A 15,193-nucleotide genomic window follows, 5' to 3' on the forward strand; every position below is an offset into this window, starting at 1 on the left:
CACAATAAACACCGTTTTTCCCTGAGGTACTTAAGGACTTGAATGAGCTGCATATCGCCGCTTTCCGCCATTTTCGAATATGAAGAATCCTCTCCTGTGGCATCACGGGATAGCGCAGCGTCCATCGAATGCCTACTACAGAATTCGGGCGGAAGCAGTAGGTCATCCGGGTACTTCTCGCCTACTGTTTTTCGAATACTATGAATTCGGACATACTACTCGCCTCGCATACTGTTTTTCGCATACTATATAGTAGGGAAGTATGCGATTTCGGACGCAGCCTAACTGTCCCCCCAGAGTGAGTTTTTTTAAGGCGACCATTATTTTAGAACGTTTGCCTTTAATGTTTCCATAGCGACGCGTCATGCGTGTCACGAGCACTGAACGCAGCCACAATAACACTGTATGACAGATGGATCGCTATTATTTTGTTTTTCCTTGTTTATTTAAAATATTAACAAACTTGCTTACCATGTCATCAACTATCATATATTGCGATCCTCAAATATGTGTAAGTGAGTGCGTTTTGTCGTTTAAAAACCTTTATAAATTATCTCTTGATCTATAACGCGGCCAGAGCGCGAAAACACAGTTTGAATCTGGCAGTTATGTGACGTCGCTGAACGTTCGAAATCCCATATGTGGGACCGTACGCCCAGGGGCACAGAAATAAAAATCCCATATGTGGGACCGTACCGCTCAAAGGGTTAAAATAGTTCATGTGACGACAGTGGTTCAACCTTAATGTTATGAAGCAACGAGAATACTTTTTGTGTGCCAAAAAAAAAAAAAAAAAAAAAACTAAATAATGACTTTATTTACCGAAATCATGTGACTTTCACGCTCCAAACCACTGATTTGAAAAGCTTTGAAGCTTCATGAAACAGTGTTTTGAAATCACTTATCACTAGATATTTTGAATAAAATAGTTACTTTGTTTTTTTTGGCACAGAAAAATTATTCTCGTCGCTTCATAACATTAAGGTTGAACCACTGTAGTCACATGAACTGTTTTAAATATGCCTTTAGTAGCTTTCTGGGCATCTGAAAGTGTTAATTGTCTTGCTGGCGATGCAGGCCTCACTGAGCCATCGGATTTCATCAAAAATATCTTAATTTGTGTTCCGAGAAGGTCTTACGGGTGTGGAACGACATGAGGGTGAGTAATTAATGACAGAATTTTCATTTTTGGGTGAACTAACCCTTTAAAGCCCTGTTCACACCAAGAACGATAACTATAAAGAAAACTATAAAAGCATCCACATTGGACAAAACCATTATCATCACAACTCAAAGAGTTTTGAATTTTCACAGTAGGGTAAAAGGTGCCTTTGATTTTATTTTCCTCTAAACCACAATATGGCACAAACACTTGCCGTAGCACTTTCCAAAACATCCGCTTTTCAAGATGCCATGCTGGTGAGCCTTTTACCCCGTGTGTGGTGTAAAATGCCCCCTCGCCACCTCATAAGATTTTTTAAACAAAATAAACTACTTTTATGATTTATTTTCTATTGCTCCAGAAATGTTCAGTACAAACACATATATTTTTTCTGCAATCATATGGGCATAGTAAATGCATCTTCTTTTTCTTAAGGTTTGCCTATAGCCTCGTTGTACCCTATAGCCTTTAGTTTAAGATGAAGTGACCAAGGTTTGAAAGCCTGGCTAACTAATTGCTAACCTCTGACTGTGGGTCGGCAGAAAGTCTTGTACTGAATAAACGGAACAAAATGTCAAATGTCTCTATAGTGCTTTGACTCCGTGTTAGCTATATTGCATATAGTGTGTACTGGGGCACACATCTGACAGTGTATGCCTTTAATACACATTTTATGATATTAATTTTACACCACATGAAACCAGGAAGTGTTGTGACCCTGGGACTTTGTAACATCAAAACTTTACAAAAGAGCTACATGTGTGACAAGCATGCCTCTAAACTAGAAAATGTGCTACAGCACTCAATATGCTCCCTTGCTAACTTTGAAATGCATAGTCTATAATGTTCCATAATCTGACGTTTGTATGTTTTTGATTGGCATTATTTAAAATAATAATACTAATAATACTAATAATAATACTAATAATACTAATAATAAAAAGATAATATTGTTTTTTATTGCCCCCTTCAAACCCACTAAACAATTTTAGACACATTAGTAATGTACATCACATTAGATGTAACCAGATGGTGAAATTGCTTAGCTGTCTATGAAAGAACAACAACAAAAAAAAGTACAAGGGTAAGCACACGTTTCAGTTTATTTCGTGTACGCCGTCACGGGTAAACCTAAGGTTCAGTGTGTGTAATAATTATTCCACTTGTGACCTCTAGATGCCGCTAAGAGCACAATGAACATTTCCTGCCGCGCTCCTGTGTTTATGGATCTGGGATTTTTTCCCTCTCCCTCCTACTTAGTGCCCTCATGACAGCGTGATAAACTACATAATGTCATTTCACATTGTGTGTTGACGCAGCTGATCCCTTTTAAACAAAGCAGAGAGTGACTGAAACCGGCGACGAGACGAAACATTTAGCCGTAAATGACTCAGTCGTGCCTGCAATCGCAACTCTCATGCGCGACTATTGTGAATTTTGGTTTTGAGTTTCGATGAAACGATAGAGACCTTCATTTGGTAGAGTGACAACGCGTCTAATAGCATGCTTCTTAATAAGATATATTTTGAAAGGTGGTTGTTATGTTAATATTTGTTATTGGTCATAAAAATGACTTGGAGATAAGGAGTATGAGAATTGCACCTGCAAGGGGGATGCGCGCGCAGCGTTTCAGGGATTGAATAGGGGACGGAAATACAGGAATAATAGGTTATTCCATGGGGTTATGTGACACATCCCAAAGTTTTTCTCCCTGCAAAGTATCCCTCTTTGCAGTGTTGCCAGATCACAGAAGAGAAACAAGAAAGCCCAAAGTGACTTCCCTCACCAAAATGAGATTATTTTCAAAAATTAAATCAATTTACAAAAATAATTTATATATGTTGCATATACAATTGCACATTTCAGTTGATTAATAAGTCTCAATGGTAGCCTACATTAATATATTCATCAGTGGTTGGGAATGTGTTGAGTGTTGATGAAGCACATTTTGTGTTTTGTATAAATACATCACATATTGCGTTCACCATGTTGCCATTGTCCTTTGACCCGTATGCTTTTTGTTTACTAATAATAAATTACTTTGGGTGTTGCACAATTTAACCAAGAGGAACAACTTTCTTGATAGCACTAACACGTCAAAACGTATCATTTGGGTATTATTCATCTAGACTATACAATTTCAAGTGTTTTTGGACATCATAGTCATTTGCATACTATAAAGTTGTTCATATTTGGATGTGGGAATTATAGAGCATGACTAAAACTGTACGCTAAATGACAGCTGCAATTAGCAGTTGGTCACATTTTAACCAAAACGCTCTTGCGTTCCAATGGAGCCCCCAAAACACAACTTGCGACTGCTCATATTTATTAGCATTTTTATGACAAAACCAAGCCTGATCGCTTACAATACGCGGACATGGCAACACTGGGACATGGTAATGTTTGTGTAAATACGAATAAGGTTTTGTTGTGGAGTCCACACAAGCACGTCTTAAAAAAGCTCCGCCCTCGACGATTCAAAATGATGTTCTTGTATGAGGGACTCGGCGAGCGAGCGAGTGAGAGAGGGGGAGAGCGAGAGCGCAATCGGTCGGAAATCACTTCACTCTCACATAGGCTATCCACAGTATAGACGCGCGCGTTGAGCTGCGGCAAGAGCGCGAGCTGAGTGGTGAACTGATGATGAGAGCACGCGCATTGGACACTACCGGACAGCCAAGCCTTGGAAGATTTTTCTGTTTTCACTTTTATACACAGACAGTTGTGGACTGAGGGCTGAAGTTTTGGAGGATGCTGTCGTGTGGAATTGGACATTTCGGGATGCTGTGAGCCCTGTCCGGAGTAGCACTGGTTCGGGGTTTCCTATCGTGCTCAAAGAGAGGACACTTCTCTCTAATGTGCGTAACCACCATCAGCCAAGTTGCGCGCTCTTATTTTATGACGTGACACTTTGCGCTGCAAATTTAGTGGACTCTACGTGTTTAAAAAAAGGAATTTTAAGGAAAAACGAGAGCTGACAGCGGAAAGGGTGCTGTTTTTGTATCGACAGGATTGCGGTGGTGCTGAATTTTGGATATCCAAAGCGCTTGATTTGTGGTGTGGAAAGGGAACGCGGCTCTCGGTCCGACTTCATCAACAACTGAGAGGAGTTATCCGTTAAGGTATATGAGATTTTTTGCTATTGATATTTACAAATTTACCCATTTTATCTCTTGCCAATGTACGCGCTCTCATTTGGTCCTTAACAGAGAATGAGGTTACATTAGGAGATGTAGAGATACTTTTCTTTATAGAGAGGTAGTCTATATGTGTGTGTCTGTGCAAGTGTATAAATTATGATTGTGACGGAAATATAATACCACACGAATAGCCTACTATCACAAGGTTGCGTGATTGTTGGATTTTTCGTTACAATAAACGCTGAGCAAATGACTGAAGTGCTGCGCGAAATTTATCGATATCTCAAGTTAACATCGACCCCGATTGTCCTTAGAGCTGATTAGCGCACATGTGACATGTTTTCCCTACACTACTGCTATTGATTTTTTTACAAGAAAAGATTTTTCTACCGAGCGCTCGAGTGGATCGCCAATCTACGCTTGTTTCCACATATAGAAAATAAGCCCTTTACCAATGGATCCACATAGCCTATAACATCTTCATCTAGCTCAAGTGCCGGCCAGTGGAGCTTCACGTAGATTTTAATCGATTCCTCGTTGTCATGTGTAATATTAAACTCTTTCTTGTGCGCTCGAGAACGTCCGTCCATAAAAAAAAAAAAAAAAAAAAAAAAAAAAAAACCCTCTGAGAGCAAACCCTTACAGGAAATGCGCTTACTTGCAACTTGTTCAAGCGCTGTTTATTGTAGACCTAATCATTAATTTAAATATTTTTGTGCGCTTTTATGGGTAAACCCTTACGTTTAGGCAGCTATCTTATTTGGTTAGCTATTGCTCGCTCCCACAACACCTGTTGCACTTGTTTTTGCACATTTCTCACGTAGCTCTACTTTTCCGACTCATTGCGTGATGGCTGAAAAAAAAAAAATGCTGCCGTTAATTCTACCCGCAGAATGTCAACTAGTCAACATTTCACGACAGCACTATTTTCCTTCCTTGGTACTCAAGTCACCAGTCATTGTGACAAAACAAGCGAAAGCGTTGCCTGTCATAACAGCGGAATCCGGTCTTTCTAGCCGCTCCCGTCGTCGGGTTACTTTAAACCTGTTCGTCTGGTCCGGCTGAGAGAGACAGGTGTGAAAACACTAAAGGCTTGGGCTTCATTCCGCCCATCTGTGATCGGACATACCGAATCTTTCAGTGGTTCATCTGTAGGCAAAGCGTTCAGCCGGATGTAAACTTGTACAGAAGCCCACAATTGCTTGCAAATGATCTGGTCTAGCTCGGAGCGCATTCATCCGCAGGTAAAAGTCATTTCCCTTCCTCTCTCATCGAGATCGTGTTCTGTAGGCATCAGCACAAGCACACACCGGCACTTGGGCGAGCTTCTCGCGCCGTTCCAGTATTGATCTGTGGATATCATATGCACGTTCTCCCCCCCCCCCCCCCCCTCAGTTTCTTTAACGGAGCCTACTGAAACTATCAACGCCTGCGATTATGGATGAATGCGATTTAAATTATGGGATGGGGGAGGGGGCGCGCTGACCCCCTAATAAAGACTTAATATAGACCTAATACAGACCACTGAACTTTGGTTCTTACTGGTATGGGGAGTACATGTTTTACATGTAGGTAAGAACGTTTAAGTGATATTTAGCTTTCTTTTAGTGATTTGCTTAAGAGCTCTTTTGTTTACGTTTGGACATATGTGCTCTGTCAACCTCAACTAATTGCGCCATGTAAATCTTCTATAGAAATTCCCTTGTTGCAAAACATTGAATAATTTGCATTTCGTTCTGTTGATTGTGTCGCGTCATTAAACTGTCCTTAACTTTATGGGCGTAAGCGCTCCATACCGAGTATGCGAGTCCAGCGAAACAAGCGGAAACGAAACTCCTCACAGGCACTTCGAGAGAGAGAGAGAGAGCGTGAGGCAGAGAGAAAGAAAATTCTTAATTTGAGATGACCGTTCGAGTGAACCGAAACTTCACCGTGTAAGCGACTAGACTAGGACATTTTAGCCATAGAGATGTTTTCTTCGAGGTTAAAATGTGTTAGCCTGTCACTGTATTCCATGTATCCTGGTGTAAATATTTTAAATTGGTCTTGTTGGAAATTACATGTAAATTTACACGACCAATATGAAATGAGACATTTCAGCATTTCTGTGTTCTTGGGTCAGTTTTACAGTACATAATACAAATATCTTCCAGTTTCATTGCTTCCAAGTCAACATACAGAATCTTTCATGTATAGTCAATTAATATAGCTACTGTACATTTATATTGTTTGAGGGAAAAAAATAATGTATATTGGTCAAAACAGCTAAATAACAATATATGACCCATTGTTGAGCTTTACTGCTCATTATCTTCCCATTTTTAGAGTTACAAAACAAATACGCATACATTAAGTACAAATGTTATACCTATTTTATTGATTTTATAACAACCTCTGTGTTTGTTTAACCCATAACAGTAGCAGCAGTCCTCCAGTCTTTGTCTATGCTATCAGTGTGTGTGTGTGTATGTTAGCCGTGTGTAATCGTGTGTGAGAGTTTGTGTGCCAGCCTTGTGACTGGCCAGCTCTCTCTGTGTAACAGCCTGGTAGACAGCAGCGGGGCAGCAGTTCATCTCGTCTGAAAGCGGGCGCAGACTAATCTGGCCCCACAATGGCTGAATGAAATAATTAAAGTAATCCTCTGTGCCTTGCACTTGGCTTGGGAGGGGGGCCTTGGACCACCCATCCTGAACGGGTCACTGAGCGCCGTGGAGCTGGTGGCCCTTAGAGTCTGGATGGCTGCAGTCAAGGACAAAAGCTCACGTGAACTCAACTCTGTGGCTTTGGGTGCTGGCATCGAAGTCTAGAATCACAGCGCACTCAGTATTTAAGATGTGATTGTTTAGTGTTTGTTATCGTACTTTGTCTTAGCTCATTTGTGTGGTTTCAGGTGGCTTAATGTGTCTCCATGAGAATGAGTGAACATGAATGTATTTTATTCACAGGAGGTCACTACACGCTTTTTCAATTTCCTTGCTGATTAATTGGCAGCATTATTCAGTTGGCGAGTCTATCGGCTCACCTCATGTAACTATAAGCAAATAGCTTTTCGGCTTTTCTGCTGTATTTTACAAAAACACTTCAGGTGTGTACTAAAATGTCAGTTGAGCCGGTTGAGTTAACCATTAACCTATGACAGATGCTGCACTCTTACGTCCTTCTGAGTCAATCATTCTCCTGGCTTCAGACAAGAGCTGACTCCTGAACCCTCATAAATGTCAGCGGTTTAATTTAATTCTTTAATTATCGCATCGAAACCAGGATGGGGAGGGGTTAGAACAATCATTTACTAAGGACTCGTTAGTGCGTTACCATGACACAGTGCCACCACTGTGCCTCGTCCAGGAATCCGACTCCTGCTACGACGGTTACGTAAATGCTTTCATTGCTTATTTTCTCTAGAATCACCTTGCAGTTTCACGCTGAGCTGGATGCCACCTGGGGGTGTCTTGGCAGAGGTATGCCATCCTTATATTCCCATGGGTTTTTTTTTTTTTTTTTTTTGCTGGCAAAGGAAGGGTGAGCGTTGGTACAATGATGAATTCCTCGTTACAAGTCTCTAAAGAGGAAAGAAGCAGAGCAAGACTGTGAGAGAGAGAGAGAGAGAGGGAAAATCATACAGCAATTTTAAAGCATGTCAGCGGGGGAGGCTTTAGAATAGTAATTAGCCCGTTAAATCTGTTAACCTCCCCCTGCGCAACAAAACAATAGCCTTCTCGACAGTATATATATATATATATATATATATATATATATATATATATATATGAATGAGTGCATCTCTGAGAGGGCACAGGAGGGCAAAAAATGATGGTGTGCATATGAATGAAAAAGACGGAGAGATGTAGGTGATGTTGTTAATAGAGACCAGGTGTGAAATGAACATAATGTGGTTTTTGCGGACAGGAAATGAGAGGGAAACCACATTCCCCTGAAGGCAGATGCAAAAATTCTGACCAAATGTACTGTGAATAATCCGCAAAGAGCCGATGGTGAGGCTCCATAGAGGGAACTCCGATTCATGCGTCTCACAGCTATTGATTATATTAATGACATCCAGCTTATACACAGCAGTACAAGATGAATTAGGCTACACAGCCTGAGAGCCGAGAATAAATTCTCATAGGATTATGACAGTAGTCATAAATACCGCACTCTGGCGACGCCTGTCTCCCTGCGAGGAGATCTTAGCCGTGGCTCGACGATGCCGTATTTGAAGACGTTATTAGAGAGGTGGACGGTGCGTGTTGATTTAGGGCCTGTCATAAATTGCGTCTCTGACCATGTAATAACAACGATCAAAACTCGGATGTGAAGAAAAGCCCCACCGACGGCCCATTGTCATTGTAATGGCTCGGCTTAGTGTGTACCTGTGTGAAGGTGAAGTGCTAACAATCTGCAACTGAAAGAAAAGCTGTCTGCTATGTAGCAGTGCTTGATTTGAATCTGTTAAGGCCTCATGTGTGTTGTAAATGTTGCTGTCGTTAAGGCACGCCACTCATATGCACTTGTGCATTTCCATTACAAAGGAAAGTTCTTAGCCAAAAGCCTGAGCTGTTGCCACCCTTATATTTCATATACTTATACACGCTCAGTATTTTTTTTTTTTTTTTTTTATGACCTTCATTTTTTTTTTTTTCCTAGGATTTTGTATTTTCCTGAGCATCTGCTTGCAAACACACACTGACATTCCTTTGCTGTGGTTGTTTTTAGATCTTGTGTGTAAGTTTTACACACCCACAGACATATATGTGTGTGTTCACATTCACAGAAGAGTGTGGGAAAGGATGTCTACAGCCAACATTAGGGTTCCCAGTGTACAGTGACCCTTTAACACAGACTCTTTACGCCGGGCCCTTGAGAGCGAATGTCGTGAGAGCTTCTCAAACTCTTCACCGCAACAAACAGATTCACACGGTTTTCATGTTGCGAGAATGTTTTTGAGCTTTGTTGACTTTTCCAGTGCACGACGAAGATGGGATGTTTTGGTTTAGTCTATATATAGATCTTGTTGTTTTTGTTGTACGTTTAAACTTCTAATTTTAGTGCCATTTTTACAGCCCGGTTAATCCTTCACCTAGTGCTTTTTAGGTCCCTGCCCTGCTTTTTCACATTGACCTTTTTTTTCATCGACACTTGGTACAAAATTCAACACAAACCTTCAGCAAAGGCTCTGACGCATCTCTGTGAAATGCCAACTCCATGAGATGGTCGTTCAAAACCACAATAAGGGATACATTGCTTTAAAGGTGAGGTATTTTTCACCTCTCCAGCTCCTTTTGCAGTCCACGCTGTTTAATTAGCCACATAAAAGTGTGCCAGAGTCGTCTGTCTCGACAGATTCAAAATTAGACTGTAAAATTAGTAAGAAATGAGTCAAGCTCTCATCATATGTGTGATCAGGGTCACACATCCCACCCTTCATTTCAGCCTCATTAGTGCATTGTTCTCCCTGCAGTGTCGTTGCCTTGTGGCTGCAGTTGTGCAAGTGTTTTTGTATTTGTTGGTGTCTAATTTGTGCATATTAAAGGGTTAGTTCACACAAAAATGAAATTTCGGTCATTAATTACTCACCCTCATGTTGTTCCAAACCAGCAAGACCTTCGTTCATCTTCGGATCACAAATTAAGATATTTTGGATGAAATATGAGAGGTTTTTTATCTCCCTTAGAAAGCAACAATATTACCACATTTAAGGTACAGAGAAGTAGTAAAGATATCATTAAAATAGTCAACGTGACTACAGTGGTTCAACCTTAATGTTATGAAGCGACGAGAATACTTTCTGTACGCAAAACAATACGAAAATAATGATTTTATTCAACAATTTCTTTTTCTACACTGTCAGTTTTCTACCCTGTCAGTTGATGCAGTGCAGCGCTTCCGTGTTTACGTCCGAACGCCAGCTCATATTGGCCGACAATGTTCACGTGTGCACCACGACGCATACATGTGATGCTGACGCAAGAGCTGGCCAATACAGAGTCAGTGTACTGATGTAGAACATGGGAGCGCTGCATTGTGTCTTCAACGGAAACTGCGTAGAGAGGAAATTATTGAATAAAGTCCTTATTTTTGTTTTTTTTGTGCACAAAAAGTATTCGCGTTGCTTCATAACATTACGGTTAAAACACTGTAGTCACATTGACTATTTTAATAATGTCTTTACTACTTTTCTGGACCTTGATTGTGGTAATGTCACTGCTTTCTATGGTAGATAAAAAATAATAATAATAATAATAAAAAAAACCTCATATTTCATCAAAAATATCTTAATTTGTGTTCTGAAGATGACCAAAGGGCTTACAGGTTTGGAACAACATAAGGGTAAGTACTTAATGACAGAAATTTCATTTTTGGGTGAACTAACCCTTTAAAACTGCTACTCTACGGGAGTGTGTGAGGTGCTGAGTGTCTCTTGTAGTTACTTTAACTATTTTTTTGTTGCTCTATCCACATGATTTTTCTTTGTAATGTTGTTCGTGGGAGGCTCATTGTCATGTGTTTGCTAATGGAAAAATATTGAATGGAACATGCACTAAACTACTACAACCAATCAATACTGATGAGTGTATGGAAGATCCCACTTCCTATTAGTCACCAAATGACAGTCCATTTTACTAACAGTCATTTTTTCTTTGTATATTTGTGTTTTGTTTTTTTTAACAATACTGTGATTCCCCCACCTCCCAACCTCATGGAAAGCGACATTTATAGACTTTGATTTTGATTCTTTAGGTTTGGTATTCACAGGCAGAATGTGAACAGAACTGGTGGCAGCGCTCTCACATCCCCCATTGGTTCATCGCTGGGTCGAGTTGAGGTGTCTGTCTCCTTTGGACAGTAATCTAGCAGCCCTGCCTCATTAGCCATGGGGAGCGTGGTGGGATAACATTCCCCATATGTTAGAGGGGTCTGCAATTACCACAGTAGGAAACATCAAAGTAACATGACCTTAAATGTGATGGATTAACAGAATCTGATTTATTTATTTGATTTTTCTTTTTTATGTTCTTTTGTAGCACCTCACGCTGAGGTTGTTAATGTTTGGTAAGGTGGTGTTGTCAAGATGCCTTTTATAACCCTGTCTATTACCCCCTCGTGGTTGTGTGATGTTGCCACAAATTGGGAGCCATTTGCTGTGAATAGCTATCAGCTGAAGTGGCCATTGGAAGATTAGAAAACCATGCTTTTTGACCATGTGTTCAATAACTTAAAGACTCAAACAGGAAATGGAAGATTCACATGTGAATTTGTCTTTAAGATTACTTTTGGTTATCTTTTTTTCTATGGTCCTAACTTGATGGTAATCTTTATTTGTCTGGATACTATTCTGTCTCTTTACACACCCTGTTTATTTACAGAGTAAAACATTTGTATAAAAGAAGAGCTAGAAGAAAAACATGGTGAAAAGAAAAACAGTGACAATACATGTGTGAAGGAAGTGGGCAGTGAACACAAATGAATGAATGAATGAATCAATCAATCAAAACAAAAGATTCAATTTAAAATCTTTGTTTTTTTGCGTCTGATATCTACTATGTTGTTTTGCTCCCAATTTTTCACTATTTATTTTTTTGTTCATTACAGAATAAATTATAGTCTTTAGAAAGGAGGGTGAAATAACCTAAAAGGTAACTATAAAAACTAGCCATTAATAAAATGAAGAACAGATTTTTTATATATTTCTATGAGCTGAACATAGAGTGAGCCAAAAGCTAAATGTAATTGTACTACCTTAGATCTTAGATCTTAGATATATATATATATATATATATATATATATATATATATATATATATATTTTTTTTTTTTTTTTTTTTTTTTTTTTGGGCCAAAACTATGTAAGGCTAGGAGAGATGGGGAAGAATCATGTAAGTTGATTTTGATGGATGTCACCCTTTCGTTGACTCCAGGCATAGTTTTAGAAATGAGAGCAGAGACAGTTTATCAATAGCTTGGGTAAGGTAGATCAAGAGGTGTAAAAGTATTTTTTGAACGGACATCACTTGTCTGCTAGCTTCCTCCTCTCTTAGGGTCCATTAGCCAATGCATCTCTCAGGAATATGGGCATATGTTGTTTTTATGAATTAGACATGACATGAAGTTTGCAGAATGAAGGTCAAACCCAAGTAACTATTTGTGACACATTTACTGCCTTTAAAATGAAGAGGTTTACAACACATGAAGGGGTGATCAATCATAAATCCTAGGGAATCAGTACCATAAAACTCTGGCTGCCATCGCTTTACAGGGTTCTTGGCACTGTCAGATACTTTGAAGTACTGTGTCTGAAGAATGAATGTTTCTCTAATCTCATTTGTTTGTTTGCTTGATCTTTTGCAGCAACAGACCGACGATGTGCCAGAGTGCCAATGTGATGTGGTCACGGTGGAGTGCCATGCTAGTGTGGATTTTGCTTCTCCTCTGTTGCTCTGCAAATGTAGTCAACACCATCATCTACCAGGTGACCGAGGAGCAGCCGCCCAACACCCTAATTGGCAGCTTGGCAGCTGACCAGGGCCTGCCAGACACAGGCCACCTTTACAAGCTTGAGGTGGGTGCTCCTTACCTCCGTGTGGATGGCAAAACAGGGGATATCTACACCACGGAGACCCCGATCGATCGTGAGACTCTCAAGGACTGTCGCAACCTTTTTGAGGGCGATCCTTGTTTCCTAGAATTTGAGGTGTCTATTACAGATCTAATGAAAGGCACAGGACCTCGGCTCATTGAAGGCCGCATCGAGATCTTGGATGAGAATGACAACACACCACAGTTCTCTTCCCCTGTCTTGACATTGTCGATCCCTGAGAACACGCACGTGGGTGTGCTATTCGCAATTCCTGTGGCCACCGACAAGGATTCTGGAAGCAATGGCATTGCAGATTATGCGCTAACGACCGGCCCTGAAGCTGCCAACCTTTTCAGCCTGCAGGTGGCACAAGACTCAGATGAGAAATTGCCACAACTTATTGTATTGGGCAACCTGGATAGAGAGCAGCGAGATTCATATGACCTCAACATAAAAGTGGTCGACGGCGGCTCTCCACCTCGCCAGAGTAGTGCCCTGCTTAGGATCACCATTACAGATGCAAATGACAATGTACCCAGATTCGAGAAGACACACTATGAGGGTGAGCTGCCAGAAAACAGCCCAGTGGGTCATTCTGTTCTACAAGTAAGTAATCTTTTTATTATTATTATTATTTATTGATTTTTTTTTAATTAATAGTATTTTCTATTTAAAACTAAACAAATATTATATTGTGATGCCAGCAATGGGGTTGTATAATACTACTACTGCTGCTGCTGCTGCTGCTACTACCAGTATTACTACTACTACTACTACTACTACTTATTATTATTATTATTATTATTATTATTATTATTGTATTTTAATTATTTATGCATTAGACACTTTTTGCAGTATTTAGTATAGTTTTATATTTTTATTATATCAAATATTAATAAATTAAAATTATATATCATGTATACATTTATTTATATTTGATATAATGTGGATATAAATAATTTGCTCTGATTCACGGAGGTAAATTAAATCAAATAAAAAAAAACAAAAAAATGCATCAAATAAACAATATTATACTGCATATACACACTTCCCTCTCTTATAAGGTCATGATGCAAGTTTTGCAATGAACTCGTCTGTAAGCAAGTATATGTTATGCTAAACCTTAAGATTGGGCAATAAGTAATATAGGAGCTGATTTGACAGCCTGGAGATAGAAGTGCGCTCAAGCCCAACATACAGAGCCTGACAAGCTCTTGTAAATGGAAGTCTCAGTTATCCCAATGGGCTTTAGCCTCAGTTCCCACACAACAGGGTTAAAGCGGAAGAAATGGGAAAGCCAAATCATATTTTCACGGGCAATCGATTGATCCCTCATGGTCCCTTTAAACACAAGCTTTACAAAACAGGAGAGAGGTATTGACTGGCGGTGAGAATTACATTTTGAACTGTTGTGGAAATGAAAGCACTGCTAAGATTAGGATAACCATGAAAGCTGGAAGCTTTCCAAGATCAATCTGAGGCAAGTGTCCAGGCAAAACAAAAATTTTAATGACTGTTAATCTCTGTCAGCAATTAATCCATGCAACCAAGTTGTATTCAAAAAGCATGTCAGAACACTTTATTTTCCTCTAAGTCCTCATAAGCATTCTTTGAAGCCGAAGTAAATAAGCAGTAGTGGTATTAAAACAGCTTAATTTTATGATTTCAGAGGGTTGTAAGTGTTGATGGTGTGTTTCAGCTTGTTCAGTGAAATGCTCTTCAAATATATTAAATAAAATGAATTCCCAGTTTTCATGGCGGATGAAATGGAGTGACTCATATAGAGCAATAATAAGTTAAGCACCATGAATAATCTTATGACTGACTCAGATTAAGGCTGTTCTCTGTAATACATGGGCTAAAACACCATGCATGTTTCATACACAGCCAAGGACAGAAAGAGGAGAGGATGTAGCAGGGACAAGGGAATCTTGATTGTTTGAAAGCTTTGATCAAGCCACTCTTTGATTTAAAGTTGTTTAAAGTAATTCCCAGGTCCACGATAGACATGAAGGATTTGTAGAAATCTGTGCCAAGACTGAGTAACTTAAGTGATGTCTCAAATTGACTTCACCTAGAAAACTACAGCTAATTTTGGAGAATTTGAATTAACACAAAACACAGTCTAATCATGTTTAACCCCACTGAGTAAATGCATTTTTCATTTCTATTCTTATGTATTGAATACTGAATAATAATCAATTGCTATGCATAATTGTATCACTAATTAGTGAAAGCACAAGCTGTTTTTTTATATATAAATCAATTGAGGTGTGCTTGATATTAAATTCCTAGAAGATTCACTTTATTTAT

At 39.5% G+C, this 15,193-nt stretch overlaps 1 protein-coding gene across 8 annotated transcripts in view; it reads left to right on the plus strand.

Moving 5' to 3' along the window:
• The first annotated feature begins 3,584 nt into the window (after positions 1-3,584).
• pcdh1b (protocadherin 1b) overlaps positions 3,585-15,193 on the plus strand; it is a 183,484-nt gene continuing 171,875 nt past the window's right edge. For 3 of the 8 annotated variants that reach the window (XR_007182701.1, XM_048176184.1, XM_048176185.1), the window contains exons 1-2: positions 5,593-6,239; positions 12,652-13,486. Coding sequence is in view for 7 of the 8 variants with exons in the window: in XM_048176184.1 (XP_048032141.1) it covers positions 6,208-6,239; positions 12,652-13,486 (867 nt within the window). In the remaining variant the exon portion in view is untranslated. Of the gene's footprint in view, positions 4,288-4,340; positions 5,550-5,589; positions 6,240-12,651; positions 13,487-15,193 lie in introns of those variants that run through there. The other 5 variants (XM_048176180.1, XM_048176181.1, XM_048176183.1 and 2 more) reach the window with 5 other exon arrangements.

Source organism: Megalobrama amblycephala, linkage group LG23 (genome assembly GCF_018812025.1).
Source record: "Megalobrama amblycephala isolate DHTTF-2021 linkage group LG23, ASM1881202v1, whole genome shotgun sequence".
Taxonomy (NCBI): domain Eukaryota; kingdom Metazoa; phylum Chordata; class Actinopteri; order Cypriniformes; family Xenocyprididae; genus Megalobrama; species Megalobrama amblycephala.